The sequence below is a fragment of the Antrostomus carolinensis genome, unplaced genomic scaffold (assembly GCF_000700745.2).
Source record: "Antrostomus carolinensis isolate BGI_N321 unplaced genomic scaffold, ASM70074v2 scaffold16961, whole genome shotgun sequence".
Classification (NCBI taxonomy): domain Eukaryota; kingdom Metazoa; phylum Chordata; class Aves; order Caprimulgiformes; family Caprimulgidae; genus Antrostomus; species Antrostomus carolinensis.
The window spans coordinates 36,328-60,620 of record NW_010294955.1 but is presented as its reverse complement, the minus strand read 5'-3'; the positions used below and the strand labels follow the sequence as shown (position 1 = coordinate 60,620).

Sequence of the window (24,293 nt, the reverse complement as noted above, 5' to 3'; positions counted from 1 at the left end):
CGTTGTGGGGAAACGGCTCGGAGGAGTCTGTCCCGGGGCCCGTGCGTGGAGCGGGCCCTCGCTCCCGCATGAAGGGGATAACAGATCAAACTTCTGACGTGGATTCCGTGTACCTCTGCTCAGAGGAAGGAAACTTTAGGTTGGAGGATGTTTGCTTTTGTTTCTGGTAGACCCGAACATCTTCTAAGATGTTGTAAGAACAGAGTGCAGAAAGCATCGAAGGAACATGACGTAAAGCACCGTTTAACTTTTTCCATTGGTTTATTTTCGTGGAAGTGGCTTTTGTTGCTGAAATCTTACAACGCGAAGTACAACTTTGATGGGTGTTCTAAATGTGTGACACAGTGACTCACATAACATGCTATTGTGTATTCTTGGGTTTTGCTCACAAGTACTTGAGGCTAGATTTTTTGTATATTTTAAGTGATATGCTTGTGTGTAAGGATAAGTAAAATAAGATAATTTAAAAAAATACTATAAAAGAAAAAAGGAAGCGAGGCTTTTAATTAGAAATACCTTTGTGCAGGACTAAAACTACTGTACAACTTGAGGACAGCCGAGTACTGCAAGGTTTGTGTTGTATTAATGTTGTAGGGAGTTTTGCAGTATGTGCTGTATATACTGCAAAACCAGATTCTTTACTCCAGAGTTAAGTAGCTGTTGAGTTACAGCTTTCCTCGTGCTGCCCTTCCCCTCCCAGAGCTACAGTTTCAGGCAAACTTTTAAAATGACTGACCAATTTCTCACTCCTCTCCACGCTGATTTTGCTAGGTTGCTCATCTACAGTACTCTATTAACTACAAACCTCGTAGCAGACCTCTTGAATAAGTTCTTTCTGTTGCTACATCCTAAGTAGCTCCAGAAAGGTACAGGAAACTGAATCACTTCCATGTGTAGATGACGAGACAAAACCCAGTATGGGGAAAAGCAAATATCCTGAAATGTGTTTATAGATTCAAGATTTTGTTTGTGAGGGAAACCATTAAAGCTTTTCTTTTAGTTTGTTTTCTAGAAGGTGTTAGGCTTTTTGGTAGTTACTGTGCCTAGTCCTGTACCCTTTGGAACCCCTCAGATGGTTGCATGGAAAGGTTATCCTGTATGTAACCAATGATGATATGGCAGAAGATGTTACCATCTTTTTTTGGTGACAAGGTAATGCTTTATATGTCTTGTGGCAAGGCATTTAAAATTACTCTTTCAGTATTTTGCTGTTCTATATGGAACTTTTAGTACATGTAATTTGGTAGTCGTCTTCCTATCTTTCATCATATTCTCTGCATATGGATGAAGTCCACATCTGTAGAAAGATGCTTTAAACTTGAGAATGAATTTTGTCACTATTTTCAGTTATTTAATGTTCTTATGTATAAAGTCCTGTGTTATGAGCTTTTATTTTTAAATTTTATAAAATCTCTTTTTCTAAAACAGAAAATCTTTTTGAGGAAAGTATGTTTTTCTGCTGGAATCTCATGAAATCTTACAATACAGAACAAATGCTCAAATACATGTGTTTTCTCCTTGTGTTCTGAACTGTAGCTCAGATGGTTTTATGTTTCCCCCTCTTTTAAAAAGAGGTGTGAAAACTAACGGGCTAATAAGTTCTTTTAGGACTAGTGTTAGAATTATTATTTAACCAAAAAATACCTACATGTTTACTGAACTCAGAGCGGGGTTTTGTATTTACACCCATGAATGCATTTGAGTATTTCACATGTCTTGGAATGAAAGTTCTTTCTGTTACTTTTCCTTACAACTGTGTCAGATGTCTTAAATGTGAATGCTTTATCTGATGGCAAAACTATTTAAAGTTACTTCCACTAGAGTCACTTTCTTCTCACCGCTCACTTTCCCAATTGCTTGTTCAGCCCATATGTCACAGTTTATCATCTGCTCGGTTGTACTCCGACATCTATTTATGGGCTTGTTCCATTAAAAAGATACAGAAATAAAAGGAAAAGTACAAATTGTGGTCTGCTGCCAGGAAAATGCAGTGTGTGAGAGGCATCAGAAATACTTTGCTTATGTAGAAAAAGAGCATGCTGCTGTATGCCTATTGACTCAATAAGGCAGAGTGATTGCAGCATCTATAAAAACTATATTTTTGTGTGGCGATTAGAGAATCCTACTGAAGCTTGTGCTATTGTCCCTCAAATGAGGGACAATACGTTTATAAAATAGGTCTATTTCTAGCCGTTAAATTTAATTTATTCCATTATATGCTTTTCTAAAGGCTTTTCTAAAACAGGAAATTGCAGTGATTTAATTAAAAGAGATAGATGTGACAATGCTGTACCTAAACCATGACTTTGTGAACAGTATCACTGATCCGGGTTAGGTTTATATTTTGTTGTCCTGTCTCTAGGAAGAAGCAGACACGTTGAAGCTGCGTGAAATACTATTGGCCTGGATTATCTAACTTCTTTCATCATATCTGTAAACTGGTGCACCATTTTGCATGAATTTGACTGCAGGTTATGAATAAGGTCTTGGAATAAAAATACTGGATACTGAACGTTCTCCATGTATAACAATATTTTAACCTTGTAATTCCATGCACTTCAAGGCGCTATCCCAACAGCAGGAAAACCTTTTCTGGAACATTTCTGAGAGCCAGAATTTGAGCATATAGTTTGCAAGCCAAATGGAAAATGCTTTTTTATACATGGAATTTGTCGATTTTGTTTTTTAAATTCATTAAATTTAATGCTTATTTAATTTAAAAAGATTCTCAATCAATGTGTGACAAAGAAATACTTAAATTTCATGGGAACTAAAAAAAAAGTGTAGTCTAGTATATTGTCCAATGCTAAAAATTTAACATGCAAAAAGTACTTTTCCTTAAGCACTTTAATACTTGTGTCAAGTTGACAGTTCCTAAACTTCTGTTTCCTAATCGTTTGAACAAACATTTTGTTTTATTGTATCTTTTCTGTTGTTGTTTCTTACAGATAAGCTCATATACTTGGTGTGAGGGAAATTTTTGAAAAGCTTTGCATATTTTGGTTGGCTTCCAAGTAGAGAAGGCAGTGGACCCAAGTTGGTTTTGTCTTCTGTGGTTCCTCATCTTAACTTTTAATGTTCAACAAATAAAAAATTGCGATGCTTGCAGAATGAATGTAATTCTACTTATGTTGGGAGATGGTGATTCTATGTGACCGATCTGTGTGTTGTATTAATATACATGTGATCCAGATCAGGTGTGGATTTGCAAGTACATTTCTGTTGAATTAGCTAAAGCACATAAGACTGAATTTATGCCAACTGCAGGAGAACAGACAGTACCTCATTTAGTGGAAAGCTTTCTGATACCAGGTTAACTCATCATGTTTTATGAATACATTCAAACTGGCAGCATGAGTTTGTAGGATTAGCGCTTTGTCTTGTGGATTATCACATTCTTCACCTAATATAGTGAATTCAGTGTTCAGGTTCTTAAGTGTCTTGAATGCAAAAGGCAATAGATAGGTTTTAAACATTCTTTAGGAGTGGATCCCAGGATCCAGGAGGTCACAGACCATACATTTGACAACTGTAATTATGTGTCTTTCTGGATAATCACGTGTCCAGATCTAAGTTAAATGGATGCCTTTATACTTGAGACAACAGAGCCACTTTTCCATTCCTGAACAGATTCTTGTGATTTGTACATTGGCATGTTGTGTTCTTAAAGATATCTGTTTTTTAACTTAAGACAGAGTACTGCTCTTAATCTTTTCAATTGAGTTTCTTCCTGTTCCTTAAGGGAGTAACTAGAACAACTCTATTTAGTTGTTCTTCTAAATCCTCACATCTTGGGCATCTTTTTCTGGCTGCTCTTCTTTTGTTACAGACCTGCATCTTTCTGTCAACTCAGTCAACTGATTCCCACTGCATAGTCATCATTTCAACAGCATGACCCTCACAGTCCTTGGCAATACCTGCCTTCCTCCAGGCATGACTGCACACTGGACTGAAAACAAATACGTGTGTGTGTGTGTGTGTATATATATATATATATGCTGTTTGTACCATTACTTCTCTTGCCTTTCCTCCAGAGTATTCTCTTTCTCCACACTTGCAGATAAAAGACTTTAGAAGTCTGAACTCACGGAAGCTCTCAGAAAAGCCTTATTCTCACAAACAAATATTGCACATTTCAGAGATGTCCTCATCTTTAGAAGTTATGCCAGCCTACCCTTAAACATTTTTGCTGAAATATTTCCTATCTCACCTTCAGAGATAACCATCCATAGATATTTACAAAGTTTTTCTGTTATTTAAAAGCTGTTTTGTGATACCTAAAAGAAGTGTTCAATGTTTGGGTTTTGTTTTTTTTTCTTGTTGGTCTTGTCTGTCTGGACTTTCTGCCTGTGTGCCTAGGTTTAGCAGGAGTTCTGAACTATGAGCTCCTTTGCATTTGAATATGGTACATTTGGACTCTGGCAGTCAGAGATGTGGACTTTTATATCTGACTTCGTAGTTAAGTCAATGAAATCCACAAGCCTTTGTAGTAAATATAACAATAATTTCAAAGAGCAAAGTCAAAATTACTATATTCCCATAGTGTAATAATCCCCCTTGCTTTTGTGAAAGGAGCCTCATGGATGTACAGAAAACACAGCCATTCACTTCTAGTTATGTTTGTGTAATTGCAGTTTGGGTTCTTTTATGCTTGTCTCTTTCTATGTGAATGTTGCTGTACTAATGTACAACATCATAATATTGGTCTTTAATGTGTGTATAGACTTCTTCACAACAATATGAATTATCTTTAGTGATTTCAGGTCATCTGTTGCATTATTACTTTAAATCTTCATTTTGGAAATTTCTTTATGAAATCACCATTCTTGGGAAAGAAATTACTTCAGTACATGTTGTTTTTAGAAAGGGCTAAAGAGAAACTGTACCTTTTGTACTATGTCCTGATACCAGTAATGACGACTTTCCTTTTTTTGTCTCTTGATTAAAAAGTGTAGTTATGGATATATAAAAATTACTTTAACTTATTTTTTGTATCAGGCATTAAGGTGTCTGTTTTCTTTTTTTTTAATTTTAAGATTTAGACAACAGACATTTTAAGCTTAAAAAGGTATTTTCCTTTAAGTTGTATTTTAAAAACAATGTAAAGCTTATCTCCCCCCGGCACCCCTCTTAAATTAGAGACCAGAAAAGCTCTGGTAAGGTACTTCTTGTTAAGCTGTTCACTCCCAGCATCAGGGGTGCCTCAATACTACACCTAAGTTCTATAATATGCTGACTTAATTAGTTTCTTCCTAATTTTTCTGGCAGCAGTTTATTGTGTTGTCATTGTGCTGATATGACAGTTTACTTCAGTCCTATAGATTATATTACTGAAATGATCATGTGTTTAAGTTAGCCTCCTTTTGTGGAGTTATTTTTAACTCACTTCAGAACTAAAGTTTACAGTATAGCTCCTTGAATACTTGTGTTAGTGCAACTTGAACTTGGGCTTTGTGCTATAAAGAGGTAGGCTGTGCTGATTTATATAATCATATTGCCAAAGTGGACTGGTTTTTTTGCTGCCACATTTACCCTTTAGTCCTTTTGGTCCTCTGAGAAGGAAGAATTGAGTAGTCGGCGCATCCTAAAGTCTGGCTAAATATTTTGAAACCAAGCCGCAGGTCTGGTTTCAGAGGGCATGAAATTCTGAAGTCAGTTTTGCTGGTGAGCTTTACGGATGTCTGCAGTGTTTCCTGTAATATGCTGTCTGGCAAATGTCAAGGTAGAAAAGTGGAAGTAGAAAAGAGATGTTTAAGATGTTGAGTGTGAAGTTTTTCTGCCATGGAAATGCTGAAATAAAAATCTGAACTGACTTGATAATTGGCTATTAAAAGTTTTTTTCCAAGATGTGTACAGAAGAACCTGAATTGATGAAAAATTGCTATTCTGAGGTTGACTCTTGGTCATTGTTCAGCTTTACTGAGGTCAGCTGTTCTATTTATTGCCTGTGTTTGTTCAGTGTTCTACTGTTATCTCAGGCTTTGTGTAAATTAATTTTTTGTTATTCTGTAAAATGGAACTTAGTTGGCTTCAGCTGAGAGTTTCTGTATCCAAAAATCAGTCTTTAAGTTGGTAAGATATACAGAGAGCAGTTGGAAAAATCAGAACTTTGAACTTGTGACAGCAAGAAGTTTTGAGTGCACTGTTGTGAAAAATGCAGAGTGGCTCAACTTAAGTGACATTTCTGAGTGAAGGATAATTAAGAAATTGAAATTTATTAGACAATTAATACAAAAATAAACTTTTTTGAGACACTTGTGTCCTAGGAATGTTTTTGCAGTAAAAGATTTGAACTTGTCTCTTGTAATGCTAAACATTTTTTGTGCTCCTTATCCATTTAGTAGGAGCAGACAAGACAATATAAAATTTCTTAATGGGAATCAGGGTGGGAAATGAAAGAATGCTATGATGTCCTAGACTTATTAGCCATGTTTGCAACTATCTGCTTATAACTCTTTCACAGTGTAGCTGTAAGAAGAGTTAGAGTTGGGGATTTGCAAGATGTTTCCCATTATCATGGCTTTACCCTTGGAATTTGCAAAGCTGTGGAGTCAGCTTCAAAATCTCTGCAATTATCTATAACTTGAATATGTAACATGAGGTAAAGTGTCACACATCTGTTTATGCTCTACCAGCAAAATGGTCTAAAAATCACCTAAAGTTACAGATACTTTCAAATCAAGGAATAATGTGTATGGGTAAGTTATCTATTCAGGTCAAATTTTGACTTCCTGTTTCATTTTGGTTTAATTGATGGCTAGCCCCTTCCTTGAAAACCGTATTTCTGTATAATTCTTAGAAATTTCTCATGATATTGTTATTTGAGGATCTCAGCTGCTGGGGGTAACTGACATAGAGCATTTAAGAACAAATTCTTTAAAGAAGGGGTTTGTTGTTAAACATATAATAGGCAAATAAATTCCTTTCCTTTCCTGGCTTTGGTAATTGAAGGGCCGTTGAAGCTCTGAATAACACAATTGCTTGTCTGTTCAAGTATCAATTTAATAAGTCAAGTAACAGTGTTGACATATATCTATATGTTTGAGTGCTATATATTTATATTTAGAGATACATGTAAACTGCAATATTACATGTACCTATGTAAATTGATATTGAAATTAGAAAATACTTTTCATAAAGCTATTTAAAGGAATCAACATCATTTGAATATACAGTGCTTCAATTTATGAAATAAACTGTACCTCATTAATTTTTTTTATATATTTTTAAAAATGTAGTATTGCATTTGAAGTGCGTATTATACTTAGCAAAGGTACCTGACTAAATCTTTAGTGAAATATAACAGTATCTAGGCAACCAGAATGGACAGGAAGTCTTTACAATCATTGCTCTAAACAGATTGCTTTTAAAGAAGAAATCAGTGTACTATAATGAAAATTCAGTTGAAGCTGTGAAGCGAGTTTATAATTCTTAATATCTCCTAGAATTTAATATGATCTGTTTCTTGAAGTGAAGATACTGTTGGAATCAAATGGCTACCTGTATTCCATCTTCCCTTTGCAAAGCTGATAAAATAATTTATTGTGTAAAACTGTATGTTGTTTTTATGGGTTTTTTTTGTTTGTTTGGGGTTTTTTTACATGAATGAAGCTACTGTAGTTGTTTGGCTCATAATATGAGTTGTTACCCATCACAGTAGTAAGGGTGTTCTGAATCTCTGGGGTTTTTTTAATAGTTTCCAGTAAAACTCAAGAGGTTCTTATCTGCTTTATAAATCTGTATCAGAATGCTGGAAATAAGCAGTGCATGTTGTCTGATAACCAGTTCAGCCTTTCTAGAAGCTCTGGGTTGCTAAAAAGGAGAGTGGTCTTGCAGCATCTGGCTGAATGGTTTTGCCTTCTTCCTGGCACTTTTAAATGCTTAATTCAGTTTTGTGCTGGTTTAGTAGTCAAATTAGCTGTCCTGTTTGGACTTTGTTTGCTGCTAGAGTGGTCAGTTTAACTGGTATTTTGTAATAGTGTGGTGAGGACCTGAATAAAAGCATGGTGAGGAGCAGAGATACATGCCCTAGGCAGCTGGAGTACTGGAAATGCATAGCAGTGAGTGGAAGGGAAAGTGGGTGCAGAATAGGATTCTTTAAAGATTCTTTAAAATTCTGAGGTTTTGTGTCACAGTTTACTGTAGAATTGGCTTAGGAATAATGTGAAATTGTGTTCACCTGCAAGGTCCAGTTGGTAGACATGTTAAGCTCTATTCAAAAACTGCTTATTTTAAAACCTTATTGCTGGAATAGGAGGTAGTGTCTGTCTTTCTCAAGGAGTGTCAGAGTAGAGGGGAATGGAGACATTAGTCTCCAGTTAAAACAGTAAAGCTATACTAATGTTAGAAATGGAATACAGCGTGAATATAGTATTGGAATGTGATTTTGAAACTTGCTATGACTGGGGTTAAATGTCTTGCAATAAAAAAATAGGGAGTAAATGGGAATTGTCTTGAGTATTTATAAATTTTATTTAATTAAATGTAATTTCGAATGCCTGTTGATATCAGGTTCTACCAGTGATGTACTGTACAAGGCTGGACTGAAAATAAGCTGCTAAATCTTATTTAAGTGCTGTCTGTATCCTTGATGCATTAAATATTTCTTGAACTGTTTTGAGAGTGGATTTCTCAGCTGTAGGTAGATTCAGTTACTGATCCTTAATAAATCCAGTAAACTCTTAGCAAAACCATTATATGCTTTCTAAAGCTCTTAAAGACATTGTCAGGGATTCCTTCTAATATGATTTAGTGCCTCAGTGTTTGCTAGCAGAGGTTGTAATTTAATTCCTAGATGAGAGACTACTTAGATTATTTTCTCTGTCTAATGTTCGGAAACATGGGGCCTTTTGGGGTTAGGTTAGATCAGGCTCTGACAACATACTCGAGGCCTAACAAGCTGCTATTCATGTAGGTATCTATTGTATTCCTTGCTTCTGGGCTTGTTGGATGCAACTACCTGTTTGAATGGGTTTAAATTTTTATATACTTAAAAGCTTTCTCAGTTTAATTTGTGGCCCATTAAATACAAAGTCTGTTAAAACAATAACAGCAAAAAAGTGCCAGATTTTTTTTTTTTTTTTAGGTCTGTTAACCACAAATAATATTCTGCTTGTAGGTAGCTTTGTGTGAAAAAATGCACGTGCATGTAACAAAAGATTATGGTTGAGTATGCACAAAAATTTTCTTTCCTGGTTCAAACACATATAAGAGTTCTGAAAATGTTTGCTTTTGAAAAAGACCAGTCTGGATAGCTAGGTCTTTTCATTTAACACTTCAATCTGTCAATTTCTAAGTCCTTACAATTTTTTAGTGGAGGTGGGAGACCTTTTCGTAGTGAATTTAGGTCAGCTATCAATATGCTTATTCTCCTTATTTTTGTTGATCTTGGTCCTCGAGCTACAAGATGAAAAACACTTAAGTTAGGCATGGATGAAGACTGAGAATTTATGTGAACTAAAGTTTATTGCACTATTTTTACAATAATGCACTAACTTTTAGTATAACTGCATTTGCCCTGGTATAAACTTTGACAGTACCCATTGATCTCATTTGCAAATAATGCTTTGGTGTTACATGATAAGTAGAGCTTTGAATAAAATCAGGTGAGATTTACCTGAGAGATCTTTTTCTTGTTTTTATAGGAATGCACACGCTTTGCTTTCTGATTTTTCCCAACTCCTTGTACAGTTGCATAGTAATACGAAGTAGCAGGGACAGTTGGATCTATGACAGTTGTAGGTAATACAACAGTAGTGGTGTTCTGAATTGCAAGTGGAGCCCGAGATGAAAATATGCTGTGAATTCCAAGTTCTTTAGTTGTATCTTTCCACCAGAATAACCTGCATAAAGTTATGCCTCTGTTGCAGTGGGGAAATTTTTGTAAAGTACCTTTGATTGTGATTAATGATAGTCTGCTTAGTAGTAGAAGCTCTCTTTGGTGTCTCAATCACTGAACCTACCATTTTTTCACACCATATTTATAGCTCAGTGTGCAGTAGAAGGCCATGAAGCCCAACTACATCGTCGAGAAAAATGTCAGGGCTCTTTAGACTTCTATAAGTTGATTAGATGTATAACTGGAGGTCTGGATGATCCATGCTGTACTCTCTTAGCAGAAATCGACAGTAACTGTGTTGGTAAACATTGTAAAGAGCAAAGGAGGTGGTTGTTTCTGTTGGAGCACTGGGCATTTATCTGGTGTACTGTGTTCATATTGAATATCCACTCAAACTCATGTTCTAGGTGGTCTTTAATCATGTACTTTCATACCTCGATTTCAAATTACATAGTGATTGTTTCTGAGCATAGTACTATGTATGGAAGATGATCACCACTTCCAATTCTTTTAAGTAACAAATTTAAATCTTAATTTTAATTTTGAAGAGAAGATCAGTTATTTGCTATTAGTCAAGTTCCATCAGAAACACTAACAACTTTCTAGACTCTGAATTTTGAGGAGATTCACAAATCTTTTAGAGGATAGTAGCATGGATAGGGCAATGATATTGTTTTTTAAGGGATGTCTCGTACGTTCTCAACAGATACATCTTTTGAAAGTAGATTACATTCCAGGGTACTCTGTTTCCTTTTGGATGTTTCACAGAGTTTTTGAAATATGACGCTTGAGATTGTACTGGTGCTCTCCTTTATAGTGGGACAATGAATCCACAATATGGTTATGGCATCAGTGATGCACATAATGATAAAAGGGTTCCTACTATATAGCAGTAGCTGTACTGCCAGTAATTTGAAACGGTTGAGGAATAAACAGTTTTGAAAGAGCTAGATATAATTTGTATTCAAAGCTGCATGCATTCAAGTGTGTTGTACATAAAATTGCACGTAACAAAATTTCTAAGGTGTCTTGCTTATCACATTCATCAAATTCTAAGCAAAAAGATTTCATAAAACCTTTGTCATAAAAAGATATGAAGCACTAATAGAAAACTCAAAATAGCTGGAAGCTCAATTCATACTTCTAAAGATAAGGATGTGAATAAAAGTTACCTTAAGGTTTGCAAAATGGAGTGTGTACTCTGCTCCTTACACCGAGCTTTATTTTCTTAGAATTCAGTGAGTTCCAGAGGTTATACTGAGTACAAAACTGTATTTTTCTTTGTTGTTTCAATACTAAACTAATTTATACCATCTTTATCACTTGCTAATGTGTTTACTATAGTAATAGCTAGGCATCTAAGAAACTTAAAGCAGTTTATTGGAGGTCTAGACCTGAATAAACATAGAGGACACTAATGTGAATTAAAATGCAATTGCTTTTTGAGGTAGCATTTTACATTAACGATTTGCTTAAATTATATTTTATGCATAATATATTGATTATTTTATTGTATACTATTGATATCAAACATCTACTAAGCAGTATTGAAGACCTAGGAAATAAATAATTAGTTGTAATTTATTCTTGATTTGTTAGGGAATTTATAAAAGTGACAGTGTCTTATAGGTTTAAATGGTGCTGCTTCTGTAGAACTAAGCCAGCCTGCAGCTACCGAATCCTTGAGAATTATCTCAGATCTTCTATCTGAGTCAGCGTCATAATTTTAGAATCTCTCACTCCTGTAGTTTTAACTGGTGATGTAACCTGAGATTCACACTCTGTTACTACATGGCCAAGTTACTGAAATATGTTCTTCCAGATATTATTCACACAGCTTCGTTCTTAACTAATTCAAAGTTTCCTGGCTTCTTCAAATTCTAGTAGCTATGGAAATTCTGACAGCCTTTGGTTGACTATATGAAAAAGTTGGGAAGGGGAAAAGACATGTAAACACTGTCAGTGGCAGCAACTGCCCCAGAATTAGAAGAATACAAGTTGGTGGTAGATAAGAAGCATAACTGCTGGGTGGATTCAAAAAGAGGGAGTGAGGGCACAAGACAAAAATTTGCAAGGAGACAGTGGTGTGGGTGCTGGTGTCAGAGAATGTTTCATTTAGTGGTCAACCTGTCCAGTGGATGTGTAGCAACAAGTTTCCACTGTGGGTTTCTTGTACTAGCATTGATGTATTTTGAATATAATAACAATGATTAGCAGCTTGAATTCTCATTTAAGTCTCATGTCTGGTAATGTGTTATGAGGTGATAAATTTAAGAGATTATACTTCCAAGCTATCTGCTTGCCGTGGGCTTTTGTAAGAGATTACTGGCCCCATAGGAGAAAGAGTAGGAATCACTGGGCATTTAGCCTGGGCTGTGACCAGCTGCAGCTGAGGAACAGACACCTTTCGTCTTGTGCCTTCTATGTGAAATATGAACACCTAGCGAAAGACTGGATAGGAGAGTTGTGGGAGAGGACTTTACAGTAGGTGAATCCAACAGTTTACAAGTCAGTGTGTTTTATATTAAATTTCACCTGTGTGTCTGTGTTTAAGTGAATTTGGTGCAAGTCTCCTGTTTTACAGTCTGAAAAATCTGACAAGCATCCATTGAAAGTTTTATATTAATTACTGTTGTCCATACTTGACCTCTCTTCTGGCAGCATCCAAAACTGTTCTACTTGTTTATGGGTTCTGTTCCTTTGCCTGGTTTAACTGATGGTACAAAGCCAGCCCCATTCTACTCTTCAGTTTTTATCTAACTCTTCTCTTACTAACTTTTTCACTAAAAAATTGTCTGCCATTTTTTCTGTTAGTGTTGTGAAGAGTGTATTTGTGTGATTAGGAATTGTTATACTTGACAGTTGGTTTCCTCTAAAGAGGGATACTGTGAAATTGAAGTTTGCATTGCTTTTTGTTTTGGTATCTGATTAGTTTCTTCATTAAGCAATTAGCAAATGCTTCACAAGTTAGAAATGTTACTATTGAGATCTCGGCACTTACAAACAACAGTTTCTGTGCTTGGGTGTATAAAACATTTGTTCCAGAAATTTGTAGTTCTGGAATGCCTGCTATGTGCAGTGTGTGGGATAATAAATCATGAGACACTAGGAGTAGTTTAAAGTAACATTTTTGCTGACCTGTTATTTTTAATCAAATTATAAAATACTTATTTCAATTCTTTTTAAACACAGACCTACTCCATTCGGAAGGCAAAAGAATATTGAATCTATCTAAAATGACGATTGCTACAATTTCATAGTAGTGAGTCATAGGATCATCGAATCATTTAGGTTGGAAAAGACCCTTAAGATCTTCAAGTCCAACCAAGTCTGTATTTTTAATTTTTTTTTATTTATTTATTTATTTTTTTTTTTACTAAGTTCTTGTGTAACTGGCCAGCTAGCAGCTTGGAGAATCAAATATTGCTTTAGCTGTTTCTTAAATTTATTTGAGCCCTGCTAGCCCTACTCAATTCCTTCAAAGTACTGTGCGTGAGGTTGATCTGTTAAATGGTTTTTTGGTTGGTTTTTTTGAACATGAATACACTTTGATTTTTCTCTCTTATCTCCAAAGTTGAATGGTGGCTTTGAAAGAAGAATTATAATACAAACTTAGTCCCTCTTATTTAGCTGAGCTTCAGATTAGCTGTGCTGTGGGTGGTGCAGAAGGGTTAGTCATAGGCCTGGGTTTATGTGCTTGGTATGAATTCACTGAGTGCTGTCATAACTCATACTGGATCCAGGTAAATGACTGCACCAATGCGAGCTGTGAAAGTACTGACATGTGAAGGTAAAGCCTGATTACTGAACTTTGAGACAGAAGACCCTTCAGATTATAGGAGAATTTATGGGGGGGACATGTGGTTCAGTTGTTTCCTGTGTTAAATTGTGCTGATTAAGTTGGGTATGCTTTGCTTCCACACTTAGTCAGTCTGCGTAATGAAACAACAACCTACCTGCTTTCTGGCAAGCAGGTGTAACAAGAGTATTAGAGTTAGTAGAAGCCATGTTCCTACTGAAATATGTGAATAAAAGCTTTTAAATTCTGTGCTTTAAATTGGATTTTCATAGGATGTGTTGCCCTCTATTTTTTTATGGGGAGTGCATGAAAGATACAAAGTGTGCAAGAGAGATGAAAATACTCATCAGTTACTAAAACTTTATTTTGTCAAAGTGATGACCTAACAGCTTAGGCTTTCATTTAAAACTGCAGTACCCACCATTCCTTCAAATTTGAAACTGATACACTGCTGTTTTTCTAGTTTGAGCAGAATTGTCATGTGTTTTATTAATATTTTGTTATACATAAATAGTAACTGAGCCAATAAGACCGTCTGTTCAAATTATTGGCAGTAGTGAGGCTGAAATCAAATATCACACTTAAATAGTAGGCAATAAATAGCATTCTTTACTAGATGATTGAGGAATATACAATCAAGTCTGTCTAAAAGTGGCTAGGGTTTGGTTGTGACGGTACAGCTAGCTCTGACATTTTATATGCAGCTGTCACATGAAATATTTAATACTATTTGCTCCTGTCTAAAGTTTTATAAAAGAGTTAGTTCTCATTTTGTTGTATGGACAACTTATTCACACTGAGATAAAGGAGGAAATTTTACAAATGCATCCATCAGAAAACCTGGCTGAGCTCTGCATTCAGGAGTGCAAAATAAAGAATTACCTTTCAGTATGGGACAGTGAGTAAGGTGTGATTTTCTTACATAGTTTGCAAAGATTAGGCAAGCTGCGGGCATTTTAGCATGCAGTTAAAGAAAAAGCCCAAGCCAAACACAGCTCTTTCTATTTTCCACTGCATAAAATGGGGGAATGCATCTTCCAGGAACTCACTGTTCATATCGGGTACTCTGTAGTAAGTGACTTAATTTTTTTTCGTATGTATTATGACTGATTGTGGTTATGTTACTGAGGGGGTTTTTTATGAGATTTCTAAGTATTTGGTTTGTAACACCACAGAGAAATGCACATATTTGACTCAGAAAAAACTGAGCAGAAGGTGTATTGCAAAATAATTAAATTTTGATACTGTGACTAGCCACGACACTGACCTGCTTGATTAGTTAAATGTGGCGAATTTTTAACAGAAAGAGCTCTTAACAAGGTTATGTAAATTCATTACTGTAATAATATTAATATCTCCAAAATTGCTGTTGAGTGTAGGTGTATACACTCTTCTTCAAATTGTTTGAAAAAATATTAACTCAAAGCAAATTATAGTTTAATTAATAAAGCTAATTTTTAAACTTTTGTCACCTGTTTCTGCTTAAGTGCATAATTAAGTATTTACAGATTAAGTGTTACTTTGGCTTATAAATCTTTTGGGTGTCACAATAACAAATTACTTTTGTACTGGTGTGTCTGTTTTCTGTTTATATTAATATTCTGATATTGAACTTCCATGGCAGCTCAGAGTCTGAGAACTATTGCTACTCTGTGAAGAAACTTGCAGGTTTATTAAAAAATTGTCTTTTACTTGGACATTAGCTAAAGCTGGAATTAAGCAATCTTAGATTGATGTTGACAGGCCTCCTCTATTCCTTAGCTACTTAATTCTGCGGCACGCGGGCTCCTGTTGGTGCTCACACTCACTCTGCTGTGTGTTGGAGGAAGGGAAGTCTCGCCACATCAGTAGCAGTGCTGGGGAGGAGGTGGGACAGCTTCTGACAGCCAGTCTTAAGATTGGTTTGAGCCTGCCATGAAGTTACATATTTGGTTTAATAGGAAGGATATCCCAAAGACATAACTATACATTAGTCAAAGTATAGAAATAATTTTGTTATACTGACATCACGTAGTATTTTAAGTTGGAAGAAGCCTCTAGAAGTCATCTAGCTCAGCCCCTGGCTCAGAGCCAGGCTAACATCAAAGTAAATAAGGTTGCTTAGAGCCTTGTCCAGTTGAATCTTGAAGATCTCCGAGGCCGAGTTTCTATGTCCTCTATGTGCAGTCAGTTCCAGTGCTTAACCTCTTCCATGAGGATAGGTTCCCTGCCCCATATCTCTGTGAAATTGTTTGTGCTGCAGCTTCTTAATTGCCTCACATTTTTTTGTTGTGTACCTCTGAGAAGTTTGTTTCTGTCTTCAGCTGTCTGAAATGGGTTTTATGGAGAGGACAGCAAAATAGGCACACACCCCAACTCACCTCCCCTGCAGTCCCTGGTAGTCTTTCCAGGGTTAAAAAGCCCAGTTCCGTGTAGCTTTTTCCTGTATGCCATGTGCATGAGCCCCCTAATCAACCAAATGACCTTCTGGGGTTTTTTGTCTAGTTTATCAGTGTATCCTTTACTGGGCAGTGAGGGGGAAACAGTGCGCAGTACTCAGATACAGCATCATGGACTCTGGCTGCTGGGGAACAACAGCTTCTTGTGACTTGTTAACTGTGGTTTTGCCAGTGCAGCAGTGGTAGCTGTTGTCCAGGGTCAACCCAAACATCCAGACCAGCTTCTTGAACTTTCATCATGTGGTATGGAATATCCCTTTGGTCAGCTTGGGTCAGTTGTCCTGGCTATGTCCCTGCTCAGCCTCTTGTCCACCCCCAGCCTACTCACTAGGGGTGGGGACACAGTGGAAAAGAGAAAAAAAAAAAACTTTGGAGCTGTGAATGCACTTTTCAGCAATAGCAAGAACGCTGGTGTGTTATCAACAGTGGTTTAACCACAAATCCAAAGCACAGCACCATATGGGCTGCTGTGAAGAAAGTTAGCTTTATCCCAGCCAGACCCAGTGCAGCAGCCTGGTGTGTGGTTGACCTTCATTTCCACAAGGGCCCCCTACTGACTTTTCAGGTTGTTGATCCCCACAGTTGTGTTCTGCGAGATTGTTCTCTAGAGCATTAGTCCCAAGTCTGTATTGTTGCATGGGTTATTCTGTACCACTTGCAGGACTTCACATTTGTGTCTGTTTGGTGTCATGAGATTCCTGTCAGCTCAGTCCTCTAACTTGTTGAGGACCCTCTGAATAGCACCTCTGTTCTGCAACGCTGTGACCACTTCCTGGCCTTCCAGGCTGATGTTGCCTGCAGACTTGATGTGAGCGTATTCCATCCTGGCTTTCAGGTCATTGATGAAGATGTTAAAACTGTGTTAACTCAGTATCATCTGCTGAAGATTGCCTCTTCTTACTGGTTTTCGGTTAAATTTTAAACCATTGGCCATGAGCCTTTAAGTCTGGCTGTCTGGACAGATTTCCATAAACCTTTGAGTTGATATTTATCCAATTTGGTACAACCATACTATGGGCAGTGGCATTGTAAGCCCTACCAGAGTCAATGATGTCCACTGGTGTCCTTCATCCCCCAAACCACCTGTTTCCTCACAAAAAGTTATCAAATTAGGAACAGTTTGCACTTTGTCAATCTGTGCTGGCAATTTTCAGTCACCTTCTTTTCATTCATGTACCTGGAAATGACTTCCAGGAGTATTTACTATATAGTTAGTCTGGGGATCAAGGTGAGGCTCACTGTCTCATGGTGCCTCAGATTCCCCTTGTTTCCCTTTTTTGAAGATGAATAAACACATCCTTTCTCAGTGGCTTCCCATGGTCACAGTGACCTCTAAAGAAGAGTTTTCTTCGGTTGTGTTGGAATTGGACAACTGTTGATCTGTTCGCATTAGAAACACCTGGAGAGTGTGTGACAATTACACTCACTTCTGCAAAGCTGTGTTGAGAAAGAGGAAGTGTAAGAGGGAGAATTCAGCACAAATCACAGACAAACCAGGAGTGTGCTGTTTAAAGGGATTAGATCACATCTCGAAGAGCTCTAGGAGTTCTATATTTTTTTTATTTTTTTTTCAGAGGAAGAAGCAGACTAAAGAAAGTGGAGATAAAATAAACTAAGTTAGTTGAGACAGCAAAAACTGCTTTTTTTTTTCCCCTGCTGACAGTCATACTAATTAGTTTTGTAAGCTTTGTATTTTAACATAGCTTTTTTTTTATTATTAGTTTGTTAAGCATTGAGAATGTTATCAGCATGTCTGGCAAACCTCATGCAATCTGTTCCAACAAAAAGTAGTCTGAGTGTGGTGGTTTATTCTTACTAAGGGCCAAAAGATGGTTACAAGGACTAGAACTGTGGAGGATTTGAAGATACTAATTTGCAACACTGAAGGCCATTAATACAGTATAAAGAACTTATAAAGGAGGTTTTTTTTGTTAGGTGTTGATTAAAAAACCAGGACAGGCAGTTAGAGGAATTGAGCTTGAGACCCCTTTGAAGTTGAACAACTGATCATCTGTTTGCAGTAGAAACACCAGCAGACTATGTAAAGATTATGCTCACTTGTGAAAAAAAGAAAAGACTTTTTAGAGCTGAATTATTTGTTCTTAAAATGTCTTGATTTTGAAACTTCCAGCTCCAGACTCTTGCATTTTGATATTAAAAATAATTTGTAACAAATGTACTTTGAATTATTGAAGGTTTTTGTATTGGTTAGGTATTTGAAGTGTAGAAACTAAATGTACTTTCAAAAATTTAAAAGTCTACTCTAAATGAATTTTCATACATTTATTTTTCAGGAGCTGGTGAATCAGGGAAAAGCACAATTGTCAAACAAATGAAGTAAGTATGGTGAAACACTATGATAGAGAAATATTTTTTTTTTATTTGAATAGAGAATTATTTTTTTTTTCCTTCCATAGGATTATCCATGAAGCTGGTTATTCAGAAGAAGAATGTAAACAGTACAAAGCTGTTGTCTACAGTAACACCATTCAGTCCATTATTGCTATCATTAGAGCAATGGGGAGGTTGAAGATAGACTTTGGTGATCCAACCAGGGCTGTGAGTATTGAAGTACACACACAGATATACAGCTGAAATTTATTTTCAGTTTTTATTCATTACTATTTACTGAAAAAATATCTTGATGTCCAAAAACCTGTAGGATTTTTTTTAGTTCGATTGAAAATTAAATGCCATTGGTCTTTACATGGCAAGGTGACCTACAGAGCAATCCACACTGGGTTTATTCACAACACCTATTTGATTTAGATACAATTCTCCAAATTCTATCTAAAGTTGGAGAACTAAACATCTGTTTTCAAACATTTTGAAAAATATTAAGCTATGCAGTCATGTCTATTTATTTGTATGGACTTGTGGGCTGTTATGTTCTGTAAGTTAAGTTAGTCATCTTCACATTCTTCACATCTTCACATTCCTTAAAAAACACAGCATAAATAGGTAGGCATCTGGCTACTGTCTGCAGTTCTCTATTAGGTCAGAGGCACAGCAGCACCTAAAACATTCCCAGCCTCTGAGCTTGACCCTGTTTCATATCAATTTCTGGTGTGGAGGACTTTATTTTAATCAAAGCAGAGACATGGGCATAGCCCTGCTACTTTTATTCCATGATACTGTATGGATTAATGATTTTTCCCAAGAAATAGGAGACCTTTTTCTAAGCTTTTCTGCACCTTTTCCATCTCATTTTGTCTAATGTCCCACATACAAAGCTCTGATGGGTCTATATGTCATTGTACCTATTGAAGCTGGTCTGCAGAACTCTTTCTTTTGTCCTACTGTTTCTCCAGTTCTAATCCTATACTCTTACCTGTGGTGACTCTCATTATGTCCATGTCTAGTCAGGAGGTTAGAGGCTCTGAATCTCTTCTGTAAATGTTTAAGTGTTGATGCTGAAGTGTTTTTGCTTGTCCTCTGGTTACAGGAATCCATTCTGTGCTGCAGTGCTGAAATTGATCACCAAAGTTGTTTATCTGAATAGCGTTAAAACTTAGTTCAGGATGTGTGCTTTTATTTTCTTTCCACATAAAACAATGTCAGAATATGGAACACTCACCAGTACAGTTTTTGAAACAATAACTAGCCACATTATGTCTGTCTTGCAGGAAAGATAGAGGAAGTTTCTTTGTCTGTTCATGTATTGAAATAAGTATGTCAGGTAGTCAGAGGGATATTTTGTCATAATTAAGTCCTTTCCATCATGTTAAGGTTGAATTACAGTTTGGGAGGAAAGGAGGGTCTTGAAAAATAAGAAACTGTATGTAAATTCTTTGTTCATAACAAAGTCTTGTGTTTAAGATGTTATTGATTGCTTAAAAATCAATTTATAAATATTAGTGTACCTTCAGTGACCTTGTGAAAGGCATTATGTATGGTTGCCATAAGGAAGGCAAACATTAATTCTAATTCTACCTGAAACTTCTTCAATTGGAAACATAACTAGTAAAAGCCTCATTTTCATTAGTTGTTCCTCTCTGCAATTGTTCTCGTGTTTGCTGTTGTCTTCCCTTAAGACCAAAGTTTTCCAGGGCTTTTTGTATCTTATCACATGTTAGTTCAGTATTTGTGCAATGGAGTCCTCTCTGGAATCTGGCGGTTAATGCTGGAAAGAGGCAGATGGTAGACTCATGTTACTAAATACACAGTAAGAGAAAACGGAGGAGGAGTAAATTTAGTTGTTAGCACATAAAATGACTAACAAGAAGATTTTTTTAGGGCTATTTTATGTATAATATCAATTTGAAGTCATCTGAGTTTCTCAACTCCAGGGAGCTATATAAATCATGAAGCAAACTTTTGTCAGGGATGATCTTAAATTAGCTGTCCATCCTTTTGCACTTAGGCAGGTCTTAGGGTTCTCAATTATTTTTTCAGCGCAACACTGCTGTGGAATATCAGAACTAGATTTTTGCCAATTGTAAAGACAGAAATGGAAAAAGGAATTCAGAGCTTGTGTTGTAAGTCAGTCTCACTTTTAGAAAAAAAAAAGATTACTCCTTAATTATTATAGTATAGCCTTTTAAATTTTATTTTATTTTGTTTTAATTTTGACATTTTTTGTCAAAAAAAAAAAAAGGCTCAGCATTGTAACTCCTGATGTAAACTGTTACATTCAGACTCTTTTCCTTAAATTTCTGAGGGTTTTACTCTAAGGATAGGATAAGTTTGGAAAATCATATACTCTCATTTCTGTGATAAGACTAATGGTAAAGCAGTGAGTTAAATGTTTTATTTTTTAAAGCTATTGAATGAAGGGAGCACAGACTACACCGGCAGCTTCAGTAATGGTCAGTCTCAAGACTTTTGTATCTTCCTTTGTCCTACAGGATGTTTCAGTACTAAAGTAGAAACTGTTTTGAGAGACACTTAGTGAATATGCTTTAAAGGACTATGGACCACTTTCTGAATGGGAGATTTGATGTAGTTAGCTAGAGAGATGGTTAAATTAGTTTCTTTTCATTATCTAATTTATGAAATCTAGTATAAAAATGTTGACAACTAGAGAAGAAGCTGCCTCATTCCAGTATGATTAAAGGAAAGTATCTAGCATTGGTTAATAATGAAAATAAGACTTGTTCATTGCATACTACCTCACTTGTGGTGTCTCTAGTACTTGCCATCCCAAGAAAAGGGAGTATGGGGGTAACAGAAAAGAAAACACTTTTTATTTTAGCATTTTAGCTTTTAGAAAACTGAAATGGTTTCTCTTGTTTCACTTTCCCTTTTCCACACCCCTCTCCCCCACCCATTTTAGAGGATGTAGAGATTAGAGCTATTTGAAAAAGTAGATTTTGTATGTTTGAAAGTCAGACCATGTTAGGTATAAAATGGCATAATAATTCATGACAAAATTGACAGTCAGTTTCTAAGCTGTTTCCATCATATGTCTTAATATATTGTTTCTTCTTCAAGATCTGCTGCTTCTGTGAAGTTGTAGGTCCTTGGCATTTGCATCCACAAACAATATTCAAGATCAGAACTGTCATTCAGGTTTCTTTTATGCAGGCATATTACTCAAACTACAGTCTGTGAGATCTGACTTTCCAGCCCTTTGATCTTTACAGCTCTTTTTTTTTTATGTAATTATTAGTGCAATCCATTGATTTTTTCTTAGTTGTTCACAATTTGTCCTGTGCATGTACAATAATCAGTATTCTGTTAATTTGTTTGACAGGTGTTAGTTTTTAGTTTGGTAACTGCTCTAGCTTTCAAAATACTTTTTGAACTGTATATCAGATACCTGTTGTTCGTATGTGTAACTATATACATATAGATATATATATATAAATCTCTTCAGGTTTGCCATGAATTGACTGAACTGCAGCCTCTTTGTTTTTAAGCTATGAGTATCAGTATTACTCAGTCCATCTGTAAATAATTTCCCTGTTAGCTGTCATAATCTTTGATTATTGAAGTTTACAGTGGACAATATCTTTAGAACAATTACTACTCTCTGTGCTTATCCTGAATTTTTTTTTTCCACATCTTATTATTTGAACAGAAAAAGTGACAGAACCAGATTTTTCTACAGATTTATATCGGTATCTTCACTTACTGTTTTGTGAGAATAACCTTATATGTTGCTTTTTTTAAAATCCTCTTCTTTCTTGAAATACTTTCAGTTCCCAGCTGATATGCCTAAGTCTCTCTTTTCTCCTTCCTGCTTTCCAGTAGCATCTGTTATCTTTCTTTTAATTATTGGACAAACAGTACATGCTGTGGGTAGTAGTTACAAGCCACAAGTATGTTGATTTTTCTGGCTGACATACCTTGGCATTAGATCACATACAGCTAATAACCAAGGTCAGGCAGCTACCCCCAGGAGAATACTAATGTGGATCTCTTTCCTCCACCCAGCTGCTATCTTCTTTTTCCAGTGCCTTACAGTCTAACACTGTTAAGTTTCTTTCCTCAATCAAAATTGGATGAAGGTAACCAACTGGTCAAATTCTGTTAAAGGACACTGGTGGATGGACATCCTGTACTCCATTAACCTCACTCTTAAAGGCAGTCATTATATATAGTCTTAAAATCCAGCATTTACTCTGTTAAAAATCTTTGTTTGCTTGATACTGCATTACCAAGAAAGCTTGATCTCTGTAGAACAATTAAGGTAATGGATATTTGTAACTGATTTATCTGGAAAGGTTTTAAGAAGTATTTTTCTGTTTCCTGATGCATGATTTGGGAAGAAATGAACATTTGTCACTTTCAAAGTTGCCTTTGAAGTTCAGTGATTAATGTGTTTTCTTCTAATCAATCAATATGCATCCACATTTCTGAAGGTTCTAGTATTCATTGTAACCATTTTATTCAGATTGTGGTGTTTGATAAGTGAATAAGGTTAATTATAGACTTGAGCACAAAATATGTTACTACTTCTGTTTATAGAAGCTTAGTTTGAATTATAAACAGATCAGAAGAAGCTTTATCAGCTAATGAGAAATTTGGTTTACTAGTCTTTTTCTGTTGTTGACAAATGCAGTAGTTAATATCCTATGCAGAACACTAAAACCAATTGTTTTCCTTCATGTTTTTTTGTTTGGTTACATTCACATTTACCAGATTAAGAAAGTAACTCATTTGCTGAATATAATTCTTAGGCGATTATACTTCTGTTGTATTTCTCAATGCTTGTGTCTCCACTTTCTATTTACATCCTAAAGGATGATGCTCGTCAACTCTTTGTGTTAGCTGGAGCTGCAGAAGAAGGATTTATGACTGCAGAGCTTGCTGGAGTTATCAAGAGACTGTGGAAAGACAGTGGAGTTCAAGCTTGTTTCAACAGATCTAGAGAATACCAGCTTAATGACTCTGCTGCCTAGTAAGTACTATGTGACAAACAAGATTCTCTTTGTCTTCTAAGTAGTAGCTAAAGGAACATCAAGGGAGTTCCATCTTTTGAGGAATTCTGCTCCCATGTAGAAATTTGGAAAATTTAGAAGTATCTGGACAAAGATATTGTTTACTTGGGTCAAAGTGCTCCAACTAGGCTTCAGTGTTGGAAAGGAAGAGGTGTAGTATAACTTGAGACGTGTTCTGACCAGTTGTTTCATCCTCTTGAGGAAGACTGCTTTAAGGTGCATTAGTAGCATTTTTTATTACAAATTCATGACTCAGATACCTGTTCAGTATCTGAACGTGGCCAGGAAACCTGATTACATGATGTCAATCGGTGTTACCAAGGATACTACTTTCATGTTCATAATAGAGTTTCTCCTACAGTTCAACATTGCTGCATTTTCTTTGTTAATTAACAGTCTCTGTTAGAAATGTGTTAAGCAAAGGTAACAATCAGGATGTCTTCTGTGGTAGGGTACTTCATTAAAAAAATAAAATAAAATAAAAAGGAAACAAGGATGTGAGAAATAAGATGTGATGGCAGCAAGTAATGGTAAGTCACTCACGGAAAAGAGTCCATCAAGGGAGAGGCAAGATGGTTAAGAATGGCATAGCAATGATACTGGCCTTAAGGCAATTTTTTTAAAACTTTATCATTCTGAATTAATTAGTAGTGTTTGAAGTTGTTTTTCACTTTCCTTAAAATAAGGTACTTCTTCAGAATAAGTATACGTAAACAAACAACATACAGGTGAGGTAACTGGAGTAATGTAATTATAAGTATGCTGAATGAATAAAAATGTGATCAAATTGGATTGAAATAACACTGATACTTCCAGCATGATTGTTACCTGTT

At 35.9% G+C, this 24,293-nt stretch overlaps 1 protein-coding gene across 2 annotated transcripts in view; it reads left to right on the top strand.

Annotated features, from left to right (window-relative positions):
• Positions 1–24,293, top strand: part of LOC104532576 (guanine nucleotide-binding protein G(i) subunit alpha-1) — a 34,585-nt gene that overhangs the window by 337 nt on the left and 9,955 nt on the right. For both annotated transcript variants that reach the window (XM_029087435.1, XM_010177819.1), the window contains exons 2-4: positions 18,370–18,412; positions 18,493–18,634; positions 23,263–23,420. In XM_029087435.1, coding sequence (XP_028943268.1) covers positions 18,408–18,412; positions 18,493–18,634; positions 23,263–23,420 — 305 coding nt within the window. In that variant the 5' untranslated portion in view covers positions 18,370–18,407. The remainder of the gene's footprint in view (positions 1–18,369; positions 18,413–18,492; positions 18,635–23,262; positions 23,421–24,293) is intronic.